This window comes from Schistocerca serialis, chromosome 5 (genome assembly GCF_023864345.2).
Source record: "Schistocerca serialis cubense isolate TAMUIC-IGC-003099 chromosome 5, iqSchSeri2.2, whole genome shotgun sequence".
Classification (NCBI taxonomy): Eukaryota; Metazoa; Arthropoda; class Insecta; order Orthoptera; family Acrididae; genus Schistocerca; species Schistocerca serialis.
Genome location: NC_064642.1, coordinates 422,114,269 through 422,137,790, shown reverse-complemented (window position 1 = coordinate 422,137,790; position 23,522 = coordinate 422,114,269). Strand labels below are relative to the sequence as shown.

At 38.0% G+C, this 23,522-nt stretch overlaps 1 protein-coding gene across 1 annotated transcript in view; it reads right to left on the bottom strand.

Moving 5' to 3' along the window:
• Positions 1-23,522, bottom strand: part of LOC126481526 (FAD-dependent oxidoreductase domain-containing protein 1-like) — a 237,803-nt gene that overhangs the window by 123,950 nt on the left and 90,331 nt on the right. Inside the window, exons 4-5 of the mRNA XM_050105334.1 lie at positions 9,119-9,281; positions 8,902-9,047 (exon numbers count right to left, since the gene is read on the bottom strand). Of these exons, the coding sequence (XP_049961291.1) occupies positions 8,902-9,047; positions 9,119-9,281 (309 nt within the window). The remainder of the gene's footprint in view (positions 1-8,901; positions 9,048-9,118; positions 9,282-23,522) is intronic.

Sequence of the window (23,522 nt, the reverse complement as noted above, 5' to 3'; positions counted from 1 at the left end):
CCAGAAATGAATCTCATAATTGAAACGAGATAAGTAAAGAGCCCAATGCTGGAGACGGTGTGCAGCCTTGTCGGGAAGTGACGTTGATGGATGAAACAAGGAAACAAGTGGTTTGTGATCCATAAGAAGATGAAATTTGGATTCATAGAGAAAAACACCAAACTCATGAAGAGCACAAATAATGGCCAAAGCTTCTTTTTCAATTTGAGAATACTTTTGTTGGGCATCCGTGAGCATTTTGGAGGCATAAGCAATGGGTTGTTCAGAACCGTCAGAAAAACGGTGCGCAAGGACTGCACCGAACCCGTATTGAGAGGTGTCCGTGGCAAGAACAAGATGTTGGCCTGTTTCAGCATAGTCTTCAATTTCTCGAAAGCCGCATTGCATGACACGGACCAGTGAAAAGGCACGTTTTTATGCAACAGGTGATGCAACAGCTGAGCCACCGAAGCAGCAGACGGTAAAAACTTGTGATAGTATGCTATTTTCCCCAAGAAGGCCTGCAGTTCCTCAACAGATGTAGGGTGAGGAAGGGCATCGATCGCAGTGACAGTTTGCTGAAGCAGACGAATACCATCCCGAGAGAGTTGAAACCCCAAGTATGTGATAGATGCCTGAAAAAATTTTGATTCCTGAAGATTACACTTAAGACCGGCAGTCTGTAAGACATGAAAAAGTGTGCGGAGATTTCGAAGATGTTCATCAGTGGTGGAGCCAGTGACAACAATGTCATCCTGGTAATTTATACACCCAGGGACAGTGACCAATAATTGTTCCAAGAATCGCTGAAAGAAAGCAGGGGCGCTGGCAACCCTGAATGGCAATCGTTGGTATTGATAGAGGCCGAAAGGCATGTTAAGGACCAGAAACTGCCGGGAAGCAGCGTCAAGAGGAAGTTGATGATAAACTTATAACAGGTCAAGTTTAGAAAAATACTGGCCTCCAGCAAGTTTAGTGAACAATTCTTCAGGTCGAGGCATAGGGTAAGTGTCGATAAGGCATTGAGCATTGACAGTGGCTTTGAAATCGCGACAGAGACGAATATCACCATTTGGCTTAGTGACGACAATGACAGGAGAGGACCACTCACTGGAAGTGACACCTGAAGCAGTGAGACAATCCAGCTCCCATTTGACCTGATCACGAAGGGTAGTCTGAGCCTAAAAAAACATAGGCTGAGCAGTGGGTTTGAGTGTGATATGAGCTTCCAAGTCTTTTGCACGGCCTAACGCAGGAGAAAAAAGGGACGAAAATGTCGTCAACAAGGAATCCAATTGAGCATAAGGAATAGCATCAGAGACAAGATTGACAGAGTCATCTATGGAGAACCCAAAAACGCGAAAGGCATCAAAACCAAAAAGATTCTCCGCGTTACTCTGGCCGATCACAAATATGGGAACAGTGCGAACAACAGATCTGTAAGATACCTCAGCATCAAATTGTCCCAAGACAGAAATTGTCTGTTTATTGTAAGTCTGTAATTGCCTAGTGACAAGTGACAGGATTGGAGAACCCACCTGAAAATACGTCTGAGAATTGATGATAGTGGCAGCAGAACCAGTATCCACCTGCATGCGAACATCTCGACCAAGTATTTGGACAGTGAGGAATAACTTCCCTGAAAGGGAAGAAGTACAATTGATAGACAACACAGAATCAGAATCAGCATCATGTTCATGAACATCATGTACGCGGTCAGATTTGCAAATGGAGGATACATGACCCTATTTTATTGCATTTGTGACACATGGCCCAACGTTGTGGACAATCTTCTCGTGAATGTTTCGTATAACACTGCGGACATGAAGGAAGTTGCCGTGGGTTTTGCTGCAGTTTCTTAGAGGTTTATTTACAGTTAGGCCGAGGCTGCACTTAGGAGCATACTGTGGCCACATCGGCTGGCAGGGACATGCCACACACTTCATCAACATCGCACAGAGGTCGTATTTCCCCTACGTCACCCCATGCCTCTATTTGCGCTCCAGCAGTGCGAGAAATTTCAAAAGACTGAGCGATGGATAGGAATTCATCTAGAGTCTGATTTTCCAACTGAAGGGCACATTACTTAACTTCTTTGTCGGGTGTCGATCGGATAATAGCATCCTGTACCATGGAATCAGCGTAGGATTCTTTGTGAACTTCAGTAACAAATTGACATTTTCTACTGAGGCCGTGACGTTCAACAGCCCAAGCGCGATAGGATTGATTCAGTTGTTTTTGACAATGATAAAAGGCAACACGAGAGGCTATCACATGCTTTTGCTTTTGAAAATAGATGGACAGAAGTGAGCACATTTCAGCAGAGGACAAAGACACAGGATCTTTCAAAGGGGCCAATTGCGACAACAACTGATACATTTGAGGTGAAATCCATGAAAGGAACAGAGACTTACATGTTTGTTCATCCGCAACATGAAATGCCAAGAAGTGCTGTCAAAGACGTTTTTCAGAATGAGACCAGTCTTCCGCCATCTCATCGTAAGGAGGAAAAGTAGGTAGAGACAACGACGAGAGACGCCCCGCATTTGATGGCATGATGAAATCACGAATCACATTTGTGAGAAGCATTTGCTGTTCTATGAGACCTTGCAATAGTTGCTCTAAAGTAACCATGGAAACATGTGGGTCAACGATGGAAAAGAAAAATCACTACCTCGTTGCCAATTTTTATAACTTCAAGTTGAACAAATATATTTCAAGGAAGACGCAATACATGAAAGTCACAGATCAAGTAAACAGAGTAAGACATGTGTACACTTTAACAGTCAAATCATAACTGAGTCCAAGTCTAGCGGCCGCTGGCTGGCTGGCCGCTTAGGTGGCGCTGCTGCTGCTAGGCTGGCAGACAGCGCCGCATGTAGAGGACGTGCATAACTGCGCAGCGGCACTTTGAAAGATCGGCGAGTCACAACAATCTCACAATGGTTTTGTTTCTCCTATCAACCATAATTTTGTTATTTGCAGTAACATCTGGCAATTCTCCAATGTTTGCTGATGATTCCAAGTAACTCAAGAAAACACATCCTTCGCTGAATTTCCAGAAAAGGGAGTGATTAAAATAGCAGTGGCTGGATGTAACCAAGAACTATGTTATTTGATTAATGCTAACTGATCACCCTTTCCCATAATTTGGTACAGTAATATCATCCTATCCACTCTTAACTGTGCTATCTCATTAAGTGAACACTGCAGCTCCTCCCACTGGGCAAAGCCCCATGTCCCAGACTGTCACTGAGGAAACTTTATCCCCAGTACACAACTAAGTATTACACATTATCAATCAGTAATAGCTCAAATACTCACAATTATAAAACATTAATTTATACTCTACATCTCATCATGAGACATCTTGACTCAGTGCTTTACCTAGCCATAAGCCATTAACAGTGACAAGTAAAATACACTACCGCCACTGACTTGGCACACGGTGCTGTATACCATAGCAAATTACTTTGGGAATGCCTTATCAGGTGTAAATGATATTCTCTGTATTAACCCAACACTGTGACATTTCAGATGGTCTAACTCCTGCATCTGTATATTAGGGGATAGGCTGTGCCACCCTGGTATCAGTCTGCTCCCTTCAAGGTAGGAGTCTGGCTGCTGCAGAAGTGAATCTAGAGGTGGTCCACCAGTAGGAAAGTGCAAAGTCCTGGGAGGAGGACTTGGTGCTAGAAGATAGTGCAGTGGTGGTGGAGGCACAGACTCACAGTGAGTGCTTGCTGACCCACATAGCTCCACTGTCCAGTGTAGTCCTCATGTGGTATATACTACCAGACTGCAAATGTCTCTGCTAAAATTGACAGGTGTCTATACTGGTTGAAAGCTCCTTTGTTATGCCAATGAACTGCTCCCAGCCATGTATTGACCAACAGATCTGTAACTCAATGGTGTAGAAGCCATTTGGCATGTCCATCGATACCCCTGTCTTTCTGCTGTGTTGATGTAATTGGGGTGCTTGGTCTTGCTCAGCTCATAATGCATAAACAGCCCGGTCGCTCCAACTGGTATGCCAGTACCATGGCACCTGCCGAATGGTTATGGCTTCCACAATAACTGTGGCTGAGCCACTATTTTCCACTGTAATGTCCAAATTACAACTGCTTGACAGACTTGAGAGAAACAAGTGAACATTGAATCTTGACTGCAAAATATAACATTATTATAAGAAAAGAGTGCTACTCACTTTAAGGGTGAAGTAAATAATAATAAACTAGTAAAAGAAGAAGAGCACTCAATAAAGATGATGAAATAATAAATAAATAAATAATTTAATTAAGTAAACAAAAAGCATATAGATTGAGAAAAATGGAGACCTATAAGAACGTGAAGACTAAAGGAATGAAAGGTGTGGTGCACCTAAAGTGCCAAGTTTAGGAGATGGCAAGTTTGTTGTATACAGAACTAAAAATGTTACTAGGTGCTCAAAGGCAACCATAGTTGCTTGGATGTAGGGACCTAAAGGAATAAAGCTATTACAACTGACTAAGAGTTGCCTACATCTAGAGTTTACAAAGTAACCAAACAAAAATGGTGCTGTATTAAATGGATGAACAATCCCAATGAATAGTGGGCATGATAAATATTTACAAAAATGTTTCTTCCGCAGATCCTAAAGTAAATGGTCCTTGTTGATGTGGAATAAGCCAAAAAAGCCTTAAACAATTTTTTTCAAGAGGTAATGACAAACTTTACAAAAACAAGTAAACATTGAGTCTTGAATGCAAAATATAACATTATTACATGAAAAGAGTGCTACTCACATTAAAGGTGAAGTAAATAAAAATAAACTAATAAAAGAAAGGGAGAGCACTCAAGAAAGATGTCAAAATAATAAATAAATAATTTAATTAAGAAAATAAAAAGCAGGTAGATTGAGAATAAATGGAGACTAATAAGGAGGTGAAGAATAAAAGGATGAAAGATGTGGGTAACATTTCACTAAGGCAGAGTTATCTGTAGCCCTGTGTCTATATAGTTGACAAATGATGGTTGCAATAGTTGAAAGCATTTAGCAGTTTAAAAGTTAAGAATAAAAAGCTTTTTTTTTGGGGGGGGGGATTAATCATTCTGTGTGTAATTCTTCTATGGATGGATGCCACATGTCTTCAAGATGGGACAATGATCATAGTATGTATGAGATGTGATACCTACATGGGACCTCCATGAGTTGGCTCCCAGTATGGAGTAGCGAGGTGCACCACCCAGTAAGGAACATGCCGCAACAATGTTGTATGAGTTCATGGCTGAGCTGAAGACCTTTAGAGAACTGTTTAAAATGTCATTAGTCTAATGTATGATCTGAAACTGTGTGTACAACTGGTGTTCCTTGTTACTGATGTTGTAATACAGTAAGTTAATATACAAGGGGATACATTATAAGCAGCTGTCAAATGAAAAAGTATTCTGTATTCCTTTGTAGAAAGTTAAAAGCTGTTTAGTTCATTAAATTCCAGCACCAGGACAACTGCAGCAATAATGAAGTCCATCAATCTGCTCGAGTACAGTCCTTGTAGATAGTTTAATTACATGTGCGGCACTTCAGAACTCCATGATAATGACAAATTTGAATGCAAACACACATATATTTAAAGGGAAACATTGCAAAGAGCTCTGCTGAAATTGTCACTCATGTTAAGTAATACCATGACCTTACAATTTTATGTATGACATTCTTGCGAGCAAAGATGGATGTACATTCAATAGTTAAGCAGATGTATCCACTCATTGTGCTTTTTTTTTTCACTACTAAATACTTTGTGTTCAATGTGAGTGCTAGTATATCATCATAATAACCAAAGAACTAATTAACAAATTTTTATGGACTCAATATGTTTGGTTAAATAGCATTTTTCAGTTCAAAAATGGTTCAAATGGCTCTAAGCACTATGGGACTTAACAGCTGAGGTCATCAGTCCCCTAAACTTAGAACTACTTAAACCTAACTAACCTAAGGATATCACACACATCCATGCCCGAGGCAGGATTCGAACCTGCGACCGTAGCAGCAGCGCGGCTCCGGACTGGAGCGCCTAGAACCGCACGGCCACCGCGACCGGCCATTTTTCAGTCATGAAAAAGGAATGAGATGAAACTGCAAACACATGAGAAATAATTTAGCAGTCAGAATAAGTGGACCAAGATGAAATGGAATGAACTTAAATGTCATGTTTAATTATTCACTTCACAGAGTGTTCTGGTAACACACACAATTATCCCAAACAACAAGGAGTAAACCAAGATACATACACAACTGGTCTTGTTTGCCAATTTTTACATTGCAACTTATTCAATGTGCACAGCAAAGTGAAGAGCATTTGTCTGTCAGCTTATGAAAAAGCTTTCTCCATTGTAGTTTGATATCTATCCAGAGCCAGGGAATTCTGTGTTCAATAGTTTGTGCTTAATCATTTTTACTGTTATAATATTTAGCTTTGTGTTATAGGAATGAAATCAGACCCTTGGTCAATATCTGATTGGAAATTGGTGCAAAATAACAAACAAGCAGAATAGACGATTTTTAGATTGATGACCATAAAAAGAAAATTGATCACTAGACTCATAGAAGAAATTATTTAATTACAGATCAATGAAACATACAGTTGAAACATAAAGTTGTTAGAGAATGGAAAAAAGCAGGTGCACCAGCACACAGACTGGGACCAAGACATAAGGGCATAGAATTACACTGTTTAGCATTTGCTGATGACATGGCACTGATCGCACAAGACATTACCGATGCGCAGAAACAGCTAGAGTTATTACAAGAACAGGCAGCTAAAATAGGATTACAAATTTCATTTGAAAAAACAAAATTTATGACTGACATCAAAGATGCACCTTCTGATCTCAAAATTGGTGATAACTACATCTCTCGAGTAAAAGAATTTAAATATTTAGGTAAATGGATTGCAGAAAATTGTAATGAAAAGAAATCTGTCAGATCAAGAGTCCAGAAAATGGAGACGGCGTTTCAGTTAACAAAAACCATTTACAACAAAAAGAGTCTCTCGTGGAACTGCAAAATACGACACTACACAACAGCAATTACACCCGAAGCTCTCTACACATCTGAGATACTAAACCTTCAACACAGAACACTAAAAGGGGAATTAGAAGTGAAAGAACGTAAGATAATGAGGAAAATCCTAGGACCAAGAACTAAGATGGGGTACGTTATCCAAAACCCAATGCAGAAATATATAAAAATATCTCCAAAATAAAAGACACAATGCGCATGAGAAGAATCCAATTCATGGGGCGCTTAGAAAGAATGGACTCAAACAGGTTAGTGCACAAAATCCATACATTTTTAAAGAACAAAATTACAAGACCGAACTGGTACAAACATATGGAAAAAGACCTGAGAGAATTAGGGTCTCCAAATCTACATGATAGAAATGAAATCAGAAAAATCACAAACACACGAGGTTTTGAGGAAGAAGAGAGAAAAACTAACCAACATACATGGTCTACGCAACGAAAGCTAGCCCATTCATTGTTTATGAAGGAATACTGGGCGAAAAGGAAGGCCAACAAATGTTGATTACGCGTGGTCCTAAGTGATCCATCTGCGAAGAAGAAGAAGAAGAAGAAGAAACATACAGTTATAAAGTGGAACTTTCTAGAATAAAGCACTCACTGGATCAGAATATCAGAGAATTAGCTTAACATTTTAATGGCCATGATATGAATTAGCATATTTTAGCTCTGGAATACAAGATTGTATGTGAATTGTTTACACTGCAGTGTCTACTGAATTAGATCATTAATATGGACTACTAGTGATGCTGTGTCCTCCAGAGATACAAGAGACAAATATACACTGCTGAACATGAGGTTGTCTGCAACTCAGGCAGCACTAAGTTAAGGCTAATGTCCAAAGAGGGCACCATGCAGCAAGGACTATTTTATGCTTACTCCATATGTTACTCGAATAGTTCCTAAGTGGATGTCTGTCCACCAAATGTGGATATAAGCAGACACATGGGGCCTCTCAGTCAGTATTCATCCTGTATGAACATCGGTACCAACAGTACCTCATCTGGATGGTATCTATAGTCACTGATAAAAGAGTCAAACTGGGAATTTTATAAGTGATCGCAGTTACCATTCATTGGATTCAGGCCTGTTCCACAGTTAAAGCCAGATCAGTGCAAGTGAACAGTAAGCTATTACCATGCAACATCACCATACTAAAGTTAAGTAATGTAATATTTATTTCAATAAGGTACTGAAATTTTTTGCTAATCTATGTTGCCATACAGTTTTGTTTAGTTGTTGCCTGACCCTATTTGGCCCTGAGACAAGGCTGTATAGTTATTGCATGCAAGCAAACCACCCCATAAGAGCAATTACTTTTGGTGGTAGGAGTTCTCTTCCTGCCACCTGTTTATGTCTGAAACCAAGCACATTTTGGTAAATACAACAGACGAGATAAAAATTAAAACTGGGTATTATTACAGAGATCATAGGGTTGCTGTGAAGCCACAATATTAGAAAAGTTAAACTAAGACAGAAAAAAGCATTTCCTGTGTATGGAATTTACAGAAACCTGACAATTAGAACAAGTAAATTCTTTAAAGAAATGTGCCATAGGTTCAATTCAATCATTTGGGCAGTGAATGAAACTGATTTAGAAAATGTGTGGAAAGCTCAATGTAGAGGTGTAAGACACAATACAGTCTACCAATTCCTTGAAAATACAGATACTAAAGAGCACCAAAAAGTTAAACTTCAAGAATAGAATTATTATTTCCCTAAGAAGGACAGTGCATATGGAAGGTAACACTTACTACAGTAACTACAGAAATAAAAATCAGTAAATCCATGTTGTCTTTCTTATACACGTACGAAGAAGTGGCATACTAATAACAAATGTGTTCATAGTAAAATACATACCGTGGTTCAACAGGCAAAGGAGTCTTAAGGTACCCAGGGCCTTTACCTATTCTAGCCATTTCAGCTACTTTTCTTGAATTTGCGCCAGCAGCTATCACTGCACTCTCAAACTTAATGGGTCTAACTTCACCATCTTCTGTTTTTACCTGTAATTAAAACCAAAATTGTAGCAACAACATATAAAAAGACATTTAAGGAATTTAAAAAAATTACATACCAAAACAGTCTCAACTGTTTCATAGGTTCCTGGCTCAACGCCTTCTATTAGCATGTCAGGCATTTTTCTAAATTCAAATCCAATAACCTCTCCTGTTACATATTCCACTCCTTCAGAAATTGCTTTTTTCTTGAATGCCATTAGCAAAGACCATGGGTCAAACCTGAGATGAAACCATACACACATTTGCAGATTGTTAAAGCAGTTTAAAGAAAAAATAAGACACTACTTGTAAACTTTCTAGTAAACTATTTCATAACATTAAGAAAGAATATTGTCAACATACATGTAACCCTTATAAATATACTCATAGACTACTCTGTAATAAAATTCATAATGATGTAGTTATCATTATTAAATAAAATGGAATGATTATATAGTATTATTGGCTGTGAGACACCATCTGGGTAGTTACCACTGTGAGCCATCACAATGACAGTAATTAATGTAGTCACAGACCTAGTTTTTGGACTAGAAGGTACTCAGTAACATAGAAATTATTAATATTTTTGCTGTGCTGTTCTCTGCTACTCCTTTCTTGATTAGTAAGCATTTTCAGAAGCAAGCACATTTCTTTACTTTTTCTTGATAACTGATTGCTCAGAGGCAAAATTTTATATAAATGCTCCATTTAGCAGAATAAAATGCTCTGTCTGTAGACTCAGCTGCCTTTATCCATATCCCATGTGCCTCCTTACCTATACTCAAAATGAGCTTCCTTTCATCCTTTTTTGTATCAAAGGAAAATTCAACCAAAAAACCTGATAAATTATAAGACAGCATTTTTGGACATTGCTTACCTTCAGGAGGCAAGATGATTAGTACTGCCAACAGACACTTATAAAAGTAAAGACACTACCCTAGGTTTCAGAGCTATTGGTTCTTTCCCCAGGAGAACAGGAGGTAGTTTAGAATGGTAGAAATGGTAGGGAATGTCCCCAGTAGAGGGACCCACCTGTAGTGGGATGTGGGTAGTTGAGAATGAAGGGGAAGATGTCGAAGTATGTCTCTAACACCTTCCCCTTCATCTTTGTGTACCCAATTAGTCATTACAGGTGGGTCCTCTTCATCCTGGGTTCTGAGTGACTGGACTTTCATTCTCAATCTTCATCAACCTTTCTCTCTCCCTTCCGCAAGGAAAGAATGAATAGTTCTGAAACCCAGGATAGCGTCTTCACTTTTCTAAAAAGTGTCTATTGGCAGTGCTTTCATCCTTTTTCCTACACTTATTTACCCAAGCACATCTTAACATGCAAACTGGTGCAGTGATTAGAGAAAAAGGCTCATATGTGGGAGAGGCAGAAACCACTTGTAGCACAGCTACACTGATTTCAACTTTTCATGGCTTCTCTAAACCATTTCACATTATGCCAGGATGGTTCAATGAACAAGGATATAGCTGATATTTGGCATTATTCTTTTCCAATCCAAATTTTGCCTGTCTCAAGTGATTTCAAATTCAAAATGACATTAAACTAAAACCTTCCTATTATCTTTCTTTTTCTACCTACCTTTCTTTTCTGATAATGAAACTGCTTATAATGTTCCAGAGGATCAAATCCAACATACATTTGTCTAATCTCCACCAAGACCCTCCTTAGCTTTAAACAGAAATAAAGGTCACAGTAAACAATGTGACTTAATGAAAATGGAAGATGTACTAGCTTTGCTTATGATCACAATAAGTTAATTCCATAAATGTGGAGAGAAAAAGAGAAGAAATTTTAATAGTTGGAGTGTGGAACACAAACTGCTATCAGATACATGGGGAGAAAACACATAGACATTCTAAGAATATACTAAGGGCTAATATGTATAGCAGCGTTAAGAAAGAACTATAATGATACAGCCTTCCCTAAGATTCTAATGAAGAGACTGATACTGCCTTTTTTGTATGCATTTGGGTGGCTGTCGGACGAGTCAGTGCTTCCTAGGGGCTTGTATGTGTGTCTGTATATATATCATTCTGTCCAATTTGCTAAAATACTTGATATACATTGAGAAATCATATAGAATGTTCTGGAAGGACGTATATTATCATGATTGTGAGGGGATTGTTGTCATTAACAAAATTATGTACAGTTGCTGAGTTAGATGTTTAATCAAGAAATTGAAGTGTTATATCTCTGGCGGCAAATATTAAGAGGCTGTGGAAATGTTGGCATAAGTGGCTGGCACCCCTAGTTCCCTTAACTGCAGTTGATTGGTGGGTTGACACAGAGAACATCATTATCTTGAGAAATGGAATAAAAGTTATTAACAAGCGATGTATTTTCATTTGTTATCTATTTGTATGTCCTCCTCTGTAATTAATATCCTTTGTAATTACATTTCTAATTACCTCTCCAATTGTTAACATCACACGACTTTTCAATTTTCAGAATTTGAGGCCTTATCGGTAAATTTTACAAATGTAATCAGATGAAGCACGAGATTTGTACTGTCGTTGAATGTTAGTAACCAAACCCAAATTGTAATTAATTACATAACTAAAATAATACAAGAGACATTATTGTAATTAAAGTTCAGATTGATTTTCATATTTAAAATCAGTGATGATACTATAATAATTATTTCAATTAATATTGTATATTGTACCTTATTCGGCTGTAACATCAGTTTCTTTACATTTTGTAAATTTTAATTGTAACATCAAAATTGTACAAATTTAATAATGGGTTATTTTGAAATTTATTTTTACAATTCTATATAAAGCAAAGCAGCAATGCTGAGAGTCAGTTGTTGAGTTGTTTTGTTAGTCAGTCAAAGTGAGCTGTGAAGTATGTCAGTCAGTTTAAGTGACGAGTATGCAGTTCAGTTGTCAATAAATTTTGTGAAGTTGGAAACTGTTATATTCTTTCATCAAATGAACTCCAGGCAATAGAAAGTTAAGTTAAATGCAATGATCCAAGTGGAACATTATAGAACAAAGAATTCCACACCAGGCACAAAAATGCTTTGATACATATATGAGGATATTGATACCTATGACCACTGGTAGTGAGCAAGGACTGGATTATCTGAATTGACCAAAGACTGCAGTGTGTTACAAACTGTGTCTGTGAATGGACATGCTTCTTGTATTGTGCTTGTCAGCAAAATGTTTATCTACATCATTGTTCCCATCTTGTTACTGCTATTTTTGCCACCCCTAGTGAAATCTGCCAGCAAATTCAACACTGTACTTTTAACTTTATAAAGCTCTGGAAAACAAACATTACAAGGGGTAAAAAAAATTTAATCAACACCTCGGGAAAAAAAGAAAAAGTCAAGCTGCAACCATGAAGTACAATGATGTCAGTAATCTATACATTCACCTTTCAATGCAGCACATCACACTTTTCCCTACAATGGATGACTTGATGGATACTTTTGTTGTAGAAGTCTGCATTTTGATTATTCAGGAAATGTTACAACTTTGCCTAACATACTATTGTTCCCATCTGAAGTGAGAGGAAGAAGTCATTGCGTGTAATTTAAGGAGAACATGGAGGAGGGGGTAAAATTTGAAAGCCCAAAGAAGCAGCATTTGTGACTGTGCCTTGCACAGAATGAGTTAGGTCATTGGAGCATAATGATTCCCTTCCCACATCCCCAATTTTTCATCTTGGCAGCCTCCCATAACCTTATCCAGAGATTTTGGTGGTATGCTCCTGTGATGGTTTGTTTCTTGCAAACCAAATGAAATTGGGAATTAGCCTATTTGTAGCTGTGGTGAAGCCACTCATTTCCACCTCTTGCTTTTCTCTTGTCTCAGAGACACAGTGATACACCAAGTTATTATCCACAGGTGGCTAAATAAGTAATTTGGATTTGCCTGACACAGATGCAACATTTGATCTGCTGTCTTAGTTCAGCAGTCATTGAACAAATCAAGCAGCGACTTTTGCCGTCTTCAAAATTTCATGCAAGATGTTGAAAACTGGCCCATGACTAATACTTACTTTTTCCACAATCACCTCAATTGTGTACACTGGTCTTTGAGCACTTTTCTTGGAATTCACAATTCTTCACAGAGTGATTGTCTCCCACTTCATTATTTATCAGTCAGAATTCTTTGATTATATTGGAAGCAGGTCTGCTTCCTAACTATTGTCTCATTTGATGGTGTAATGTTACCATACATTCCTACCCAAGAATATTTGCTACATCCTCTCTACCAAAAAATCTTCAGTTAAGTCACAATTTTTGCTTAACATCCGGTAAAATTGAACTTTTGACAATAAGATTAAATTTGTTAATGAGTCAATTGCTTATTGGAAATTGAGAGGTATTGCATCTATTTGACTGCCTTGATTCCAGAAGTTTCAGTATGTCATGTAAGAAAAGTGTGAGCTGGGTTTCATGAGACTGGTGTTTTTCGAAATCCATGCTGGTAGATATAGAGGTGGTAATTTTGTTTGAGGTATCTTACTATGATTGAGCTCAGGATAAGTTCTAAGATTCCACAACAACTGGCTGTCAATGATATTGGACGGTGGTTTTGTCGATCACTTCTACTACCCTTCTTGTAAACGGGTGTGACCTGTGCTTTATTCCAACTACTGGGTATGATATTTTTGTTTGAGGGATCTGAAATAGACTGTAGTTAAAAGAGGGGCTAATTCAGCTGCAAATTCATTATAGAGTCTGATAGGGATTCCGTTAGGCCCTGGAGCATTTTCCAGTTTTCATGATTTCAGCTGTTGCTCAACACTCCTGACACTAACAGTTACTTCACTCATCTTTTCAGTGTTAAAAGGATTAAATTAGGGCAATTCTCCTGGGTTTTCCTTTATAAAGGATTATTTGAAAATGGAGTTAAGCATTTCAGTTTTTGCTTTGCTACCCTCAATTATGGTTCTTTTCTCATTCATGAGTGACTGGACATTAACTTTAGAGGCGTTAAACAGCCTTTACATACAGCCAGAATTTATTTGGATTTTGTGAAAGGTCATTTGACAATATTCTGCTGCGCCAATCATTGGAAGCTTCAAGCATTGCTCTCTTGACAGCCAAATGCATTTTATTCAGTATTTCTCTACCTATAGCCCTATGCTTTGTTTTACACTGTTAAGCAGTAGTCTCTGTTTCTTTAGAAGTTTCTTTACAGTGACTGTGTATCATGGAGGATTCCTCGCATCACGGACTGTTCTACTGAATACCTATCTATCTAGTGCATGGTGAACTAATCTTTAAACTTTAGCCATAGTTCCTCTATATGCTTCTGTCTCGTGCTAAGAGTTTCAAGCTCCTCACTGAGATATGGCACTACTGCTTTTTTATCTAGTCTACTGAACATATAAACCTTTCTACTTGTTCACCTGTCCTTTGTACAGGGTGTGGCAAATAAAAATGGCCTGGAGTACAGAGTTCCAGGGTACAAAGGAGCACAGCAGAGGAAAGGAAATACAGTACTAACCTGACAATAGCAGATGTTGAAAGTGTTCACCATCCATCTCTTGGCACTTTTGGACCCTGGTCAGCAAGTTGCTGAAGTCTGAACTACTTGCTCTAGATAGTTCTCAGAGACGACTTTAATATTATTTCACAGAATGTCTTGTCAGGCCATCCACTAACAAAACTCTAATCATCCCAGTTGTTTGTTGGATGATTGAAATCTCCACCAATGATTATAGTATGGGTTGGGTTGATTTGGGGGAAGAGACCAAACAATTGAAATCTCCACCAATGATTATGGTATGGGTTGGGTTGATTTGTGGGAAGAGACCAAACAGCGAGGTTATTGGTCTCATCGAATTAGGGAAGGAAGGGGAAGGAAGTCAGCCATGCCTTGTCAACGGAACCATCGCGGCATTTGCCTAAAGTGATGATTGGAAAACTTCTGTACAAGAGAACTCACCATTTTCCCTAAAGTTCTACATTACATTAGGAGCTGAGACTGATAGTCGATAGAAGGATCCAGTGGCAAGTGTATGCCCCACCCCCATATGCTGGGTCTTGCCCAAAAAATCTCATGTACAGGTCCAATTTCTCTCTCAGAGGAGTTGAGTTTCTTATTTGTTTTGACAAGTACACCACTTCCATTTTCCATTAGCCTATCCTTTTGATATAAGCTTAATTCTTCCCCAAAATACTCACTACTGTCAACTTTAGGATTTAACCAGCTTTCCATACCTAGAATTATATGAGCTTCAATGTTTTTCAGCTTCTTAGGAGTGCTTCAAATTCTGGCACTGTGTTGCAGCAGTTAACTACTAGGATTTTAATACTCTCACCTGTGGTGGCAAGGGGGAGGTGGTATTTCTTTGGATCTTACACTGACCTCAAAGCATTATCTCTGGAGTGGATGGAGAGCTGTCTAATCTAAAAAAAAAACCTTGTGTGCACCTCAACACAGTCAGTTACCTGTGTATCAGCCTCTGATAAGTATTGCACTGCTGACTTTGGAAAAGCCAGTCATGTTTAGTTTTTATGTCCAAAAAGGGCAGTTTACTGCAACCTCAAGTCCTTCTTGGGCATTCCATCCATCAATTCAACATATAAATGTAAAGCAGCATGTAAAGTTATTAAAACAGAGATAGCCTCTGAAAACCAAGTACAACAACATTCCAATTCAACTAAACACCATAAACACACACTTTACCAGTACTAGCTCAAATAAAAATCTCACTCAAGATCCAAATAAAGCTGAAGTTAAGCTCCCAGCTCTAGATAGTAGGCCATATGACAACTACTGATCATCTCGTATATCCTACAGGCAAGCTAGTGAAGCAATTTCCAAACTCAGCAACTCAAAAGCAGAAGATTTGTATGGACTTTCAAATTATGTAATAAAAAATAGAAGAAAGAAATTCTACTGCTACTAACTAAAATCGTCAACTGAATGCTACATGAAGGAATCTTCTCAAACTGTCTAAAACCTTCTATTGCAATACCTATCCATAAGAAAGGTGATAAAGCATCCCCTGATAACTATCGTTCCATCTCACTCAGACCAATCATATCAAAGTTATAGTATACTGTAAGCACATACAAATTAAAGAGTTCTTTGAGCAAAATCATCTTCTGATCTTCTCACAGTATGGTTTCAGACCTCATCTTTCAATTCTCAAAAGCAGTTGGAACCAACACCACAAAAAATATGTTATTCTTTTGAGAATAACAAAACAACTGTGCTATTTCTCTAGACTTGACAAAAGCATTTGATTCTTTCTACATGCACGTATACAGGTGGCAGCAGTATTGCATACACAAGGTATAAAAGGGCAGAGCATTGGTGGAGCTGTCATTTGTAATCAGGTGAGTCATTTGAAAAGTTTTCCAATATGATGATGGTCGCATGATGGGAATTAACACACTTTGAACACAGAATGGTAATTAGAGCTAGCCACATGAGACACTCCTTTTTGGAAATCATTGGGGAATTCAATATTCTGAGAGCCACAGGGCCAAGAGTGAACCGAGAATACCAAAGCTCAGGCATTACCTTTCACCAGGCACAATGCAGTGGCTGATGGCCTCCACTTCCTCCTGTGTTTATGACCATACCAGTTGGACCCTAGATGATGGGAAAACTGTGGCCTGATCAGATGAGTCCTGATTTCAATTGGTAAGAGCTTATGGCAGGGTTCGAGAGTGCCACAGAGCCCATGAAGCCACGGACCCAAGTTGTCAACAAGGCACTGTGCAAGCTGGTGATGGCTCCATAATGTCGAGGGCTGGGTCCTCTGGTCCAAGTGAACTGACCATTGACTGGAAATAGTAATACTAGTTATATGGAGACCATTTGCAGCCATTCATGGGGCTTCATGTTCCCAAACAATGATGGAGTTTTTATGGATGACAATGCACCATGTCACCTGGCCATAATTGTTTATAATTGATTTGAAGAACATTCTGGACAATTCGAGCAAATGATTTGGCCACTGAGATTGCCTACCATGAACCTCATATAACACTTATGGGTCTTAATCAAGACCCATAATCGAGATCGTGCACAAAATCTTGCACAAGCAACACTATTGCAATTATGAATGGCTACAGAGGCAGCATGGCTCATTATTTCTGCAAGGGACTTCTAGTGACTTGTTGAGTCCATGGCACATTGAGCTGCTGCCCTATGCTGAGCAAAAGGAGGTCCAACACAATAATAGGAGGTATTACACTACTTTTGTCACCTCAGTGTAAAGGGGAAAGGTTGTTAGCAAAAGACCTTGAAAGGTTTTGACCAATTAACTTCAGATTTTCATAAAATACTCTAATAAACATTCAGGCAGACACAGGCTACATATTTTTAATATATAAACATTTTCTCTCTGAAAGTCAGCTTCAACAAGAGACCTATACATTGTTGTTGAAAAAAATAAAATGTTGTAAAGGGGCAAAGCTCATGACCGATGAACTTGAAACTTTTAAATGATTTCTAATAAATATTCAGATGAAGAAAGCTATATATTTTTTAAACAACAATATACATGTTTCCTGATAAATACAACTGTGTAGTATGTCCTGCTGTGAAGTGTGTCCTGCTGTGAGGAAAACTGCCAGTTTTAACTACAATAGCAGGACATTTAAACATTAGATATATCGTCTCCCTTATACATATTCTTTCTTCTAATATATTATTTTAAACAAAAATTGTATACATGACTATGTGCTGTTTTGTTTTCTTCCACCCAGTTGGTTTCAATAAAAAACAAAAAAGTTGTATTTATGGCTTATCGGCATTGGAAAACCAATAAAAAATCTGAATCACCTGAAACTTTGTAATCTTACCCATTCACCAATTAAAACTATGCAGAATACTATCATTGAAACTACTATCCTCACAGATGCAGTGGAAAAAGGGGTCTCTCATACCCCAAACATGATTCACCCACTCATTTTCAACAATTTCAATTCCAAGTCAAAGTTTCGTTGGTAATAACAACAAACAAAGCTCAAGCTTAGAGAGTGGGGAGAAGAGGAAATCCACAGAGGTTGGGAAAGGGGAATGGACATAGAGAGGGGGAAAGAGAAGCTGGAAAGAGAGAGTGGGAGGAAGAGGTGGAGAGAAGTAGGGGGAGATGGATATGGACAGAGAGGGAGCATCAGAGGTGATGGACAGAGAGAGGCAATGGACAGAGAGAGGGAGAGGAGGAGGAGGAGGTGGAGATTGACAAATAAATGAGGGAAGAGGAGATGGACAGAGGGGGAGAAGGAGATTATGCTGTATATCCAAATCCGATACATATTTAGCGACTGTATAGCAATGCTGTGTTCGCTAGTTGTATATACAGTTGAACCTTGTTTGTACATAACTCTGTGCTGTGTAATTCTTATTTGTAATTAAAGTTTTTTTGATACCAGCAAAATATAACTTAAAAATGTGTTAGTTAAACCTTACGTATACATAACATATTCTTATGTAATTCATTGTTATGGTGAAAAATTGAGTTTTGTGTAGTTGTAATGAGCAACGTTGTATGAAAAGAAGCCCTGTGATATTTTCCTTAACTTTGTTGATGTATGCAAGTACTGCAAATGGAGACAGGGAAAAAAGACAGGGTTAACAAGAGTGGGCGGCATGGAAATAAATAGACTCCTGGCTCAGTTGCTTTCAATACGAGAGTTTCTTTTGTGATAACAATCAAGAAGTTAAAAGCTAACAGGTGACATTTATTGTCAAACAGTGGTACTATCATTCAGTCTCTCTCTATCAACCATGAAGAACAGAAAAAAGAAAAGTTACACTCTAGATCAGGAAGTAAAATTCATACGAGAGGTGGATGCTAATCTACACAAAACAAAATCTGAAACTGCTTCAGACTTAGGAATTGCCTATACCACACTATGTACAGTGATCAGCAAATGAAACAGTATTTTGAATGAGTTTTCAAAACTGGATGCAAAAAATTAACAAACTGCACTTTCAGCAAGAAGGGAAATGCATAGATTTGGAAAAAGGCACTTTTTACATGGTTCCAGCAAAAACAGGCTACAGTTCTACTGATCAGTGGTGACATGCTGAAAGCAAAGGTGATGATTTAGTTTGAAGTATGAACATCACTGCTGATTTCGAGGCTTCATCAAGATGGTTACAAGGATTTAAATATTGTCATGGAATCACAGAGGAGAACAGTTTCCAGCGAATCAAAAGCTGTGGATGATGTCACTCTGCAACACTGGATTGATGAGGCTCTGCAAGGTATCTTAAGGTATCCTCAAAACATCTACAATTGTGATGAGACTGGTCTATTCTACAGCCTGCTTCCTAGTGAAACGTTAGCTGAAAAGGGTGTCTCCTGTTATGGAGGGAAGAAAAAACAATTTGTGTGACAATTTTTCTCGTAATGAATGCACATGGATATAACTAACTTCTCTCACTTGTGATAGGAACATCTAAGAGTGCGAGATGTTTCAAAGATGTAGAGGTGAAACCTATGGAATATGAATCCAACAAAAATTCTTGGATGACTATGATTTTAATGGAACAGTGGTTAAAAAACTGGACATCAGAATGAAAAAGAAAAGAAAAAATAGGATCCTTCTTCTTATGGATCAATGTGCACCACATCTACCCCAAGTAGTTCAGAAATTTTCCCATCAAGTTGTACCAGTGTTCTACAGCTGCATGATTTGGGCATTATTGCAAATTTCAAAGAGCATTATAGAAACAGCTGGTTCAACATTTGAAAGCACTGACTGATGCAAGAAATAAAAATCTCTCCACTAGCATACTATAGGCCCTGGAATTTATTTTGTCTGCCTTGTAGCTGGTGTCTTCCTTGACAATCAACAGTTGCTTCCATAAAATTGGTATCTTACTGGAAGAGATTGCTGCTGATGATGATTATAATGGTGATGATAGTGAAGTCATGAGCTAGCTCTACTGGAGTGTGCATTTTGATAATAATCTCGCCATGTGTGTGGAACTGCAGAATGAGGAGATCATTGCTGATGTGTGCCAAAAATGCAGCGATGATCAAGAAGGTTGACCAGCTTCAAGTGACAGTGATTGAGATAAAACCTGAATCTTGAAACATATAAAATTGTGAAGTGTTAAGTGCAATCAATGTATGCAGGCATTATATCAGTGCAAAAATTTGTAGAGAAAAAGCTCAGAATTTATTAATAAATTTGCAAAATGAGGTATATACACTTAATGCACAAAAATGAAATAAACCAAATTATCTAATTTCTTTAAAGCAGTGTCAAGCTCAAAATAATGTATTTTCTCTTTAATACTGTATCTTCATTGTCTGTACAGTGCATAGTGCCAAATTACAATATGGTATCTAATTTCTCTAAAGCAGGACCAAATAATATTTTTCTTTTAATACTATACTCTATATTTGTTATCTGACTTCTAAGTAATTCTGAGCTACAAGTAATCTTTTCTCTTTCCCTTGATACATGGTCAAATCATGTTCAACTGAATAAACAATTTACCCTCATTCTTACCATATGAGGCAGTATTGTATGCAGATGATACAACTCTAATTACAAAAGTTGATGATATAGAGGTGGTGATGCAAATACAGCAATGGATTGATGCACTAATCAGCTCTGGCAAATTATTTACAAATTAATAATAATAAAACTGAAAAGACATTGTTTTCAACTTAAGTGTCTCCAATGAAGATCACAAAATAGTTAAACTGTTAGGTTTGTACAGAGATCAGAAACTCAGCTGGGTGACACACACAGAAAAATTGTGCTCCAGACAGTCACAAGTTATTTACCTGTTATATAAGCTTAGGAATAATGTAAGCAAAACCCTATTAGTGTACATCTATTTTGGATTTTTCCACCCCTGCCTTACCTATGGAACTCTTCTATGGGGTAACTGCCCAGCTCAAAAATTGTATTCAAATGGCAAAAGAAGGCTACCCAACATTTAACACCACTTACTCCAGATAATCTTGTAGATCACTTCCAAGAGCTCAATATTATGACAATCCCTAGCTTCTATAAGTATAGCTGTCTTCTAAGTGTTAAAGATAATTTAGATAATTTTAATCTTAGGATGTCTGTTCAAGAACACAACATAAGAACAGGACAATCAAATTATATGCCGCACCCTATAGTAGGCCAGCTAAAGTACACAACCGCAACAAATATCTAGGCACCAGATTTTTCAATAGACTTCCAAAGCTGTCAGTGCTGCTCCCTACAATACATTTAAAATTGTTTTAATAGAATGGTTAAGAAGAAAGCATACTACATTTTAAAAGGGTATAAGGAGTCAGGCAAAAGTGACATAAAGATTTGACTAATTACTCTCATACTAAGTTATAACAATTCATTGATTAAAAGATTCCTGTGTATACAATTTTCACTTTATATGTAACAATTTGTTACTGATGTAAATAGCATGGAATTCTCTTAGCATTATATGTAAATATTTACACCAATAACATCTAAAATGTTCAAAGATGAATAAATTATATTCGGTTAACTCTTTTCAAATACTTGTACTTATGACACATCATGAAATGTTTGGTACATAAATTAATCCACCACACCATCACTGGAATATAAAGCTCAGAAAACTACAAAAAATCTGCTGTTGTACAATTTAAGCAGACAAAAGGTACTAGATTTCGTTTTAAAAATGTTAGCTCACAGATAACTTATTGGGTTTCAGAAATAAGAGAAGTAAAACAGGCATTCATTTCAATAAAGACAATAGGTATGTATGGCCCTGTGCTTGGAAATAACCACTGGGTATCAAATGAAATATTCTTAATCCAGAAAAAAGAAGATGAGGACTGAAAGATGGGGACTGGAGGCAATGCTTCATCATTAACTCATTCTCTTTTTTGCACAAGACAATCCTCTTCACTCCCTTTGAGTATATGTTGATGTCACTGGCCAGCAAAATTACTGTGAAATTAAGGAGATATGCACAGTAGCAATGGTAATCATTCCTGCCAAAATGCTGATGAAGAAAATGGGCGAAATTTCTTGAAATATTACATGATAATTAATAGTAGAATGCTAGAGGCTAGAGACCTTCATATAAGGTGGCAACTAATATACACTTCAGGCAAGGATCAGAAGGTTACTTTTTTATTTGTTCTTATAAAAGGCAATCATAATGCAACATATTTACATTGCAGTTGAGTTAAAAACTGATGCTTAACTTGAGGAAAAAATTCTGGCTCTGTACATTGTATGGTCCTCAAGTGCTGATCATCAGAAGGAATATAAACTGAAAACATCTGAATTATGCTATAGAAGGAAGTTAAATGTACAAGGGGAGTTCCAGTGCAAAATTAAGACATACTAAAAGAATACAAGAGGAAATAAACATTTATGAGAAGAAGAGATTAGTTAGTTGGATATATGTAGGAGCATGCAGGACTACTTACTGGAAGAAGCATGAGAAAAGAAAAAAATGTGTAAGGGCAGACAAGGAATAGGATAAGCAAAACAGATGAGGTGATGCTGGATGTATTACATATTTAGAGGTGGAAAGATACAGACAATTTAGAAAGTGATAGACATTTGCAAAGTATCTGAAGAGTGACGATTCTAAAAAAGTATGAGAATCAACTGCAGGAACATTACCTGGAGACACACACATCACAGTAAATTTTGAGTTCATGTGCCACCTTGCAGAGTGTGGTGGTGGTGGTGGTGGTGGTGGTGGTGGTGGTGGTCACATAACTAACTCCTTCTTACTGCTTATACAAACTGTCTACAGTCACAATGGCTGCCTGTATGACTTCACACAACCCCAAATTTTAGTGCCGCCATTCTTACCTGACATGAACAATGTCTCCTCTGTAAGATCTATTGCCACAGCTACTTGACAGTGAGTGATGCATCAGTGTCAGGTCTAGGGGCCCTGTACAAGGAGCAGGAACAAATCTGAAGTGCTCTCTTCCATTGAAACTGAAACTGAGCCAGTGAGTCTTGTTTAACTTGTTAAGGGGAAAGCAAGCACAAAATGGGAGCACTTTATTAACTGTCAACAGTTTGATTGTATGGAAATTATATGAAATGGTGTCTAAGTAGCAGTAAGAAGATATTTAAATTCACCGAGATAGAAATTGAAGCTGTTTGCAAGACTGTTTACTGAAGACTTAGTATCAAAGATGAACATAAAATTATAATTGGATCCTTCTGCTGGGCACCAGAGTCATCTCCAGATGTTATCAAAAATGTGCCCCAGTAGCTGAGTGGTCAGCGTGACGGATTGCCGTCCTCTGGGCCCGGGTTCGATTCCCGGCTGGGTCGGAGATTTTCTCCGCTCAGGGACTGGGTGTTGTGTTGTGTTCATCATCATTTCATCCCCATCCGGCGTGCAGGTCGCCCAATGTGGCGCCGAATGTAATAAGACCTGCGATATGGCGGCCGGACCTGCCCCGCGAGGGGCCTCCCGGCCAATGACGCCAAACGCTCATTTCCATTTCCATCAAAAATGTAAGAGAAATCCTCAACTCACTAATACACATGTTTCCCAATCATATTG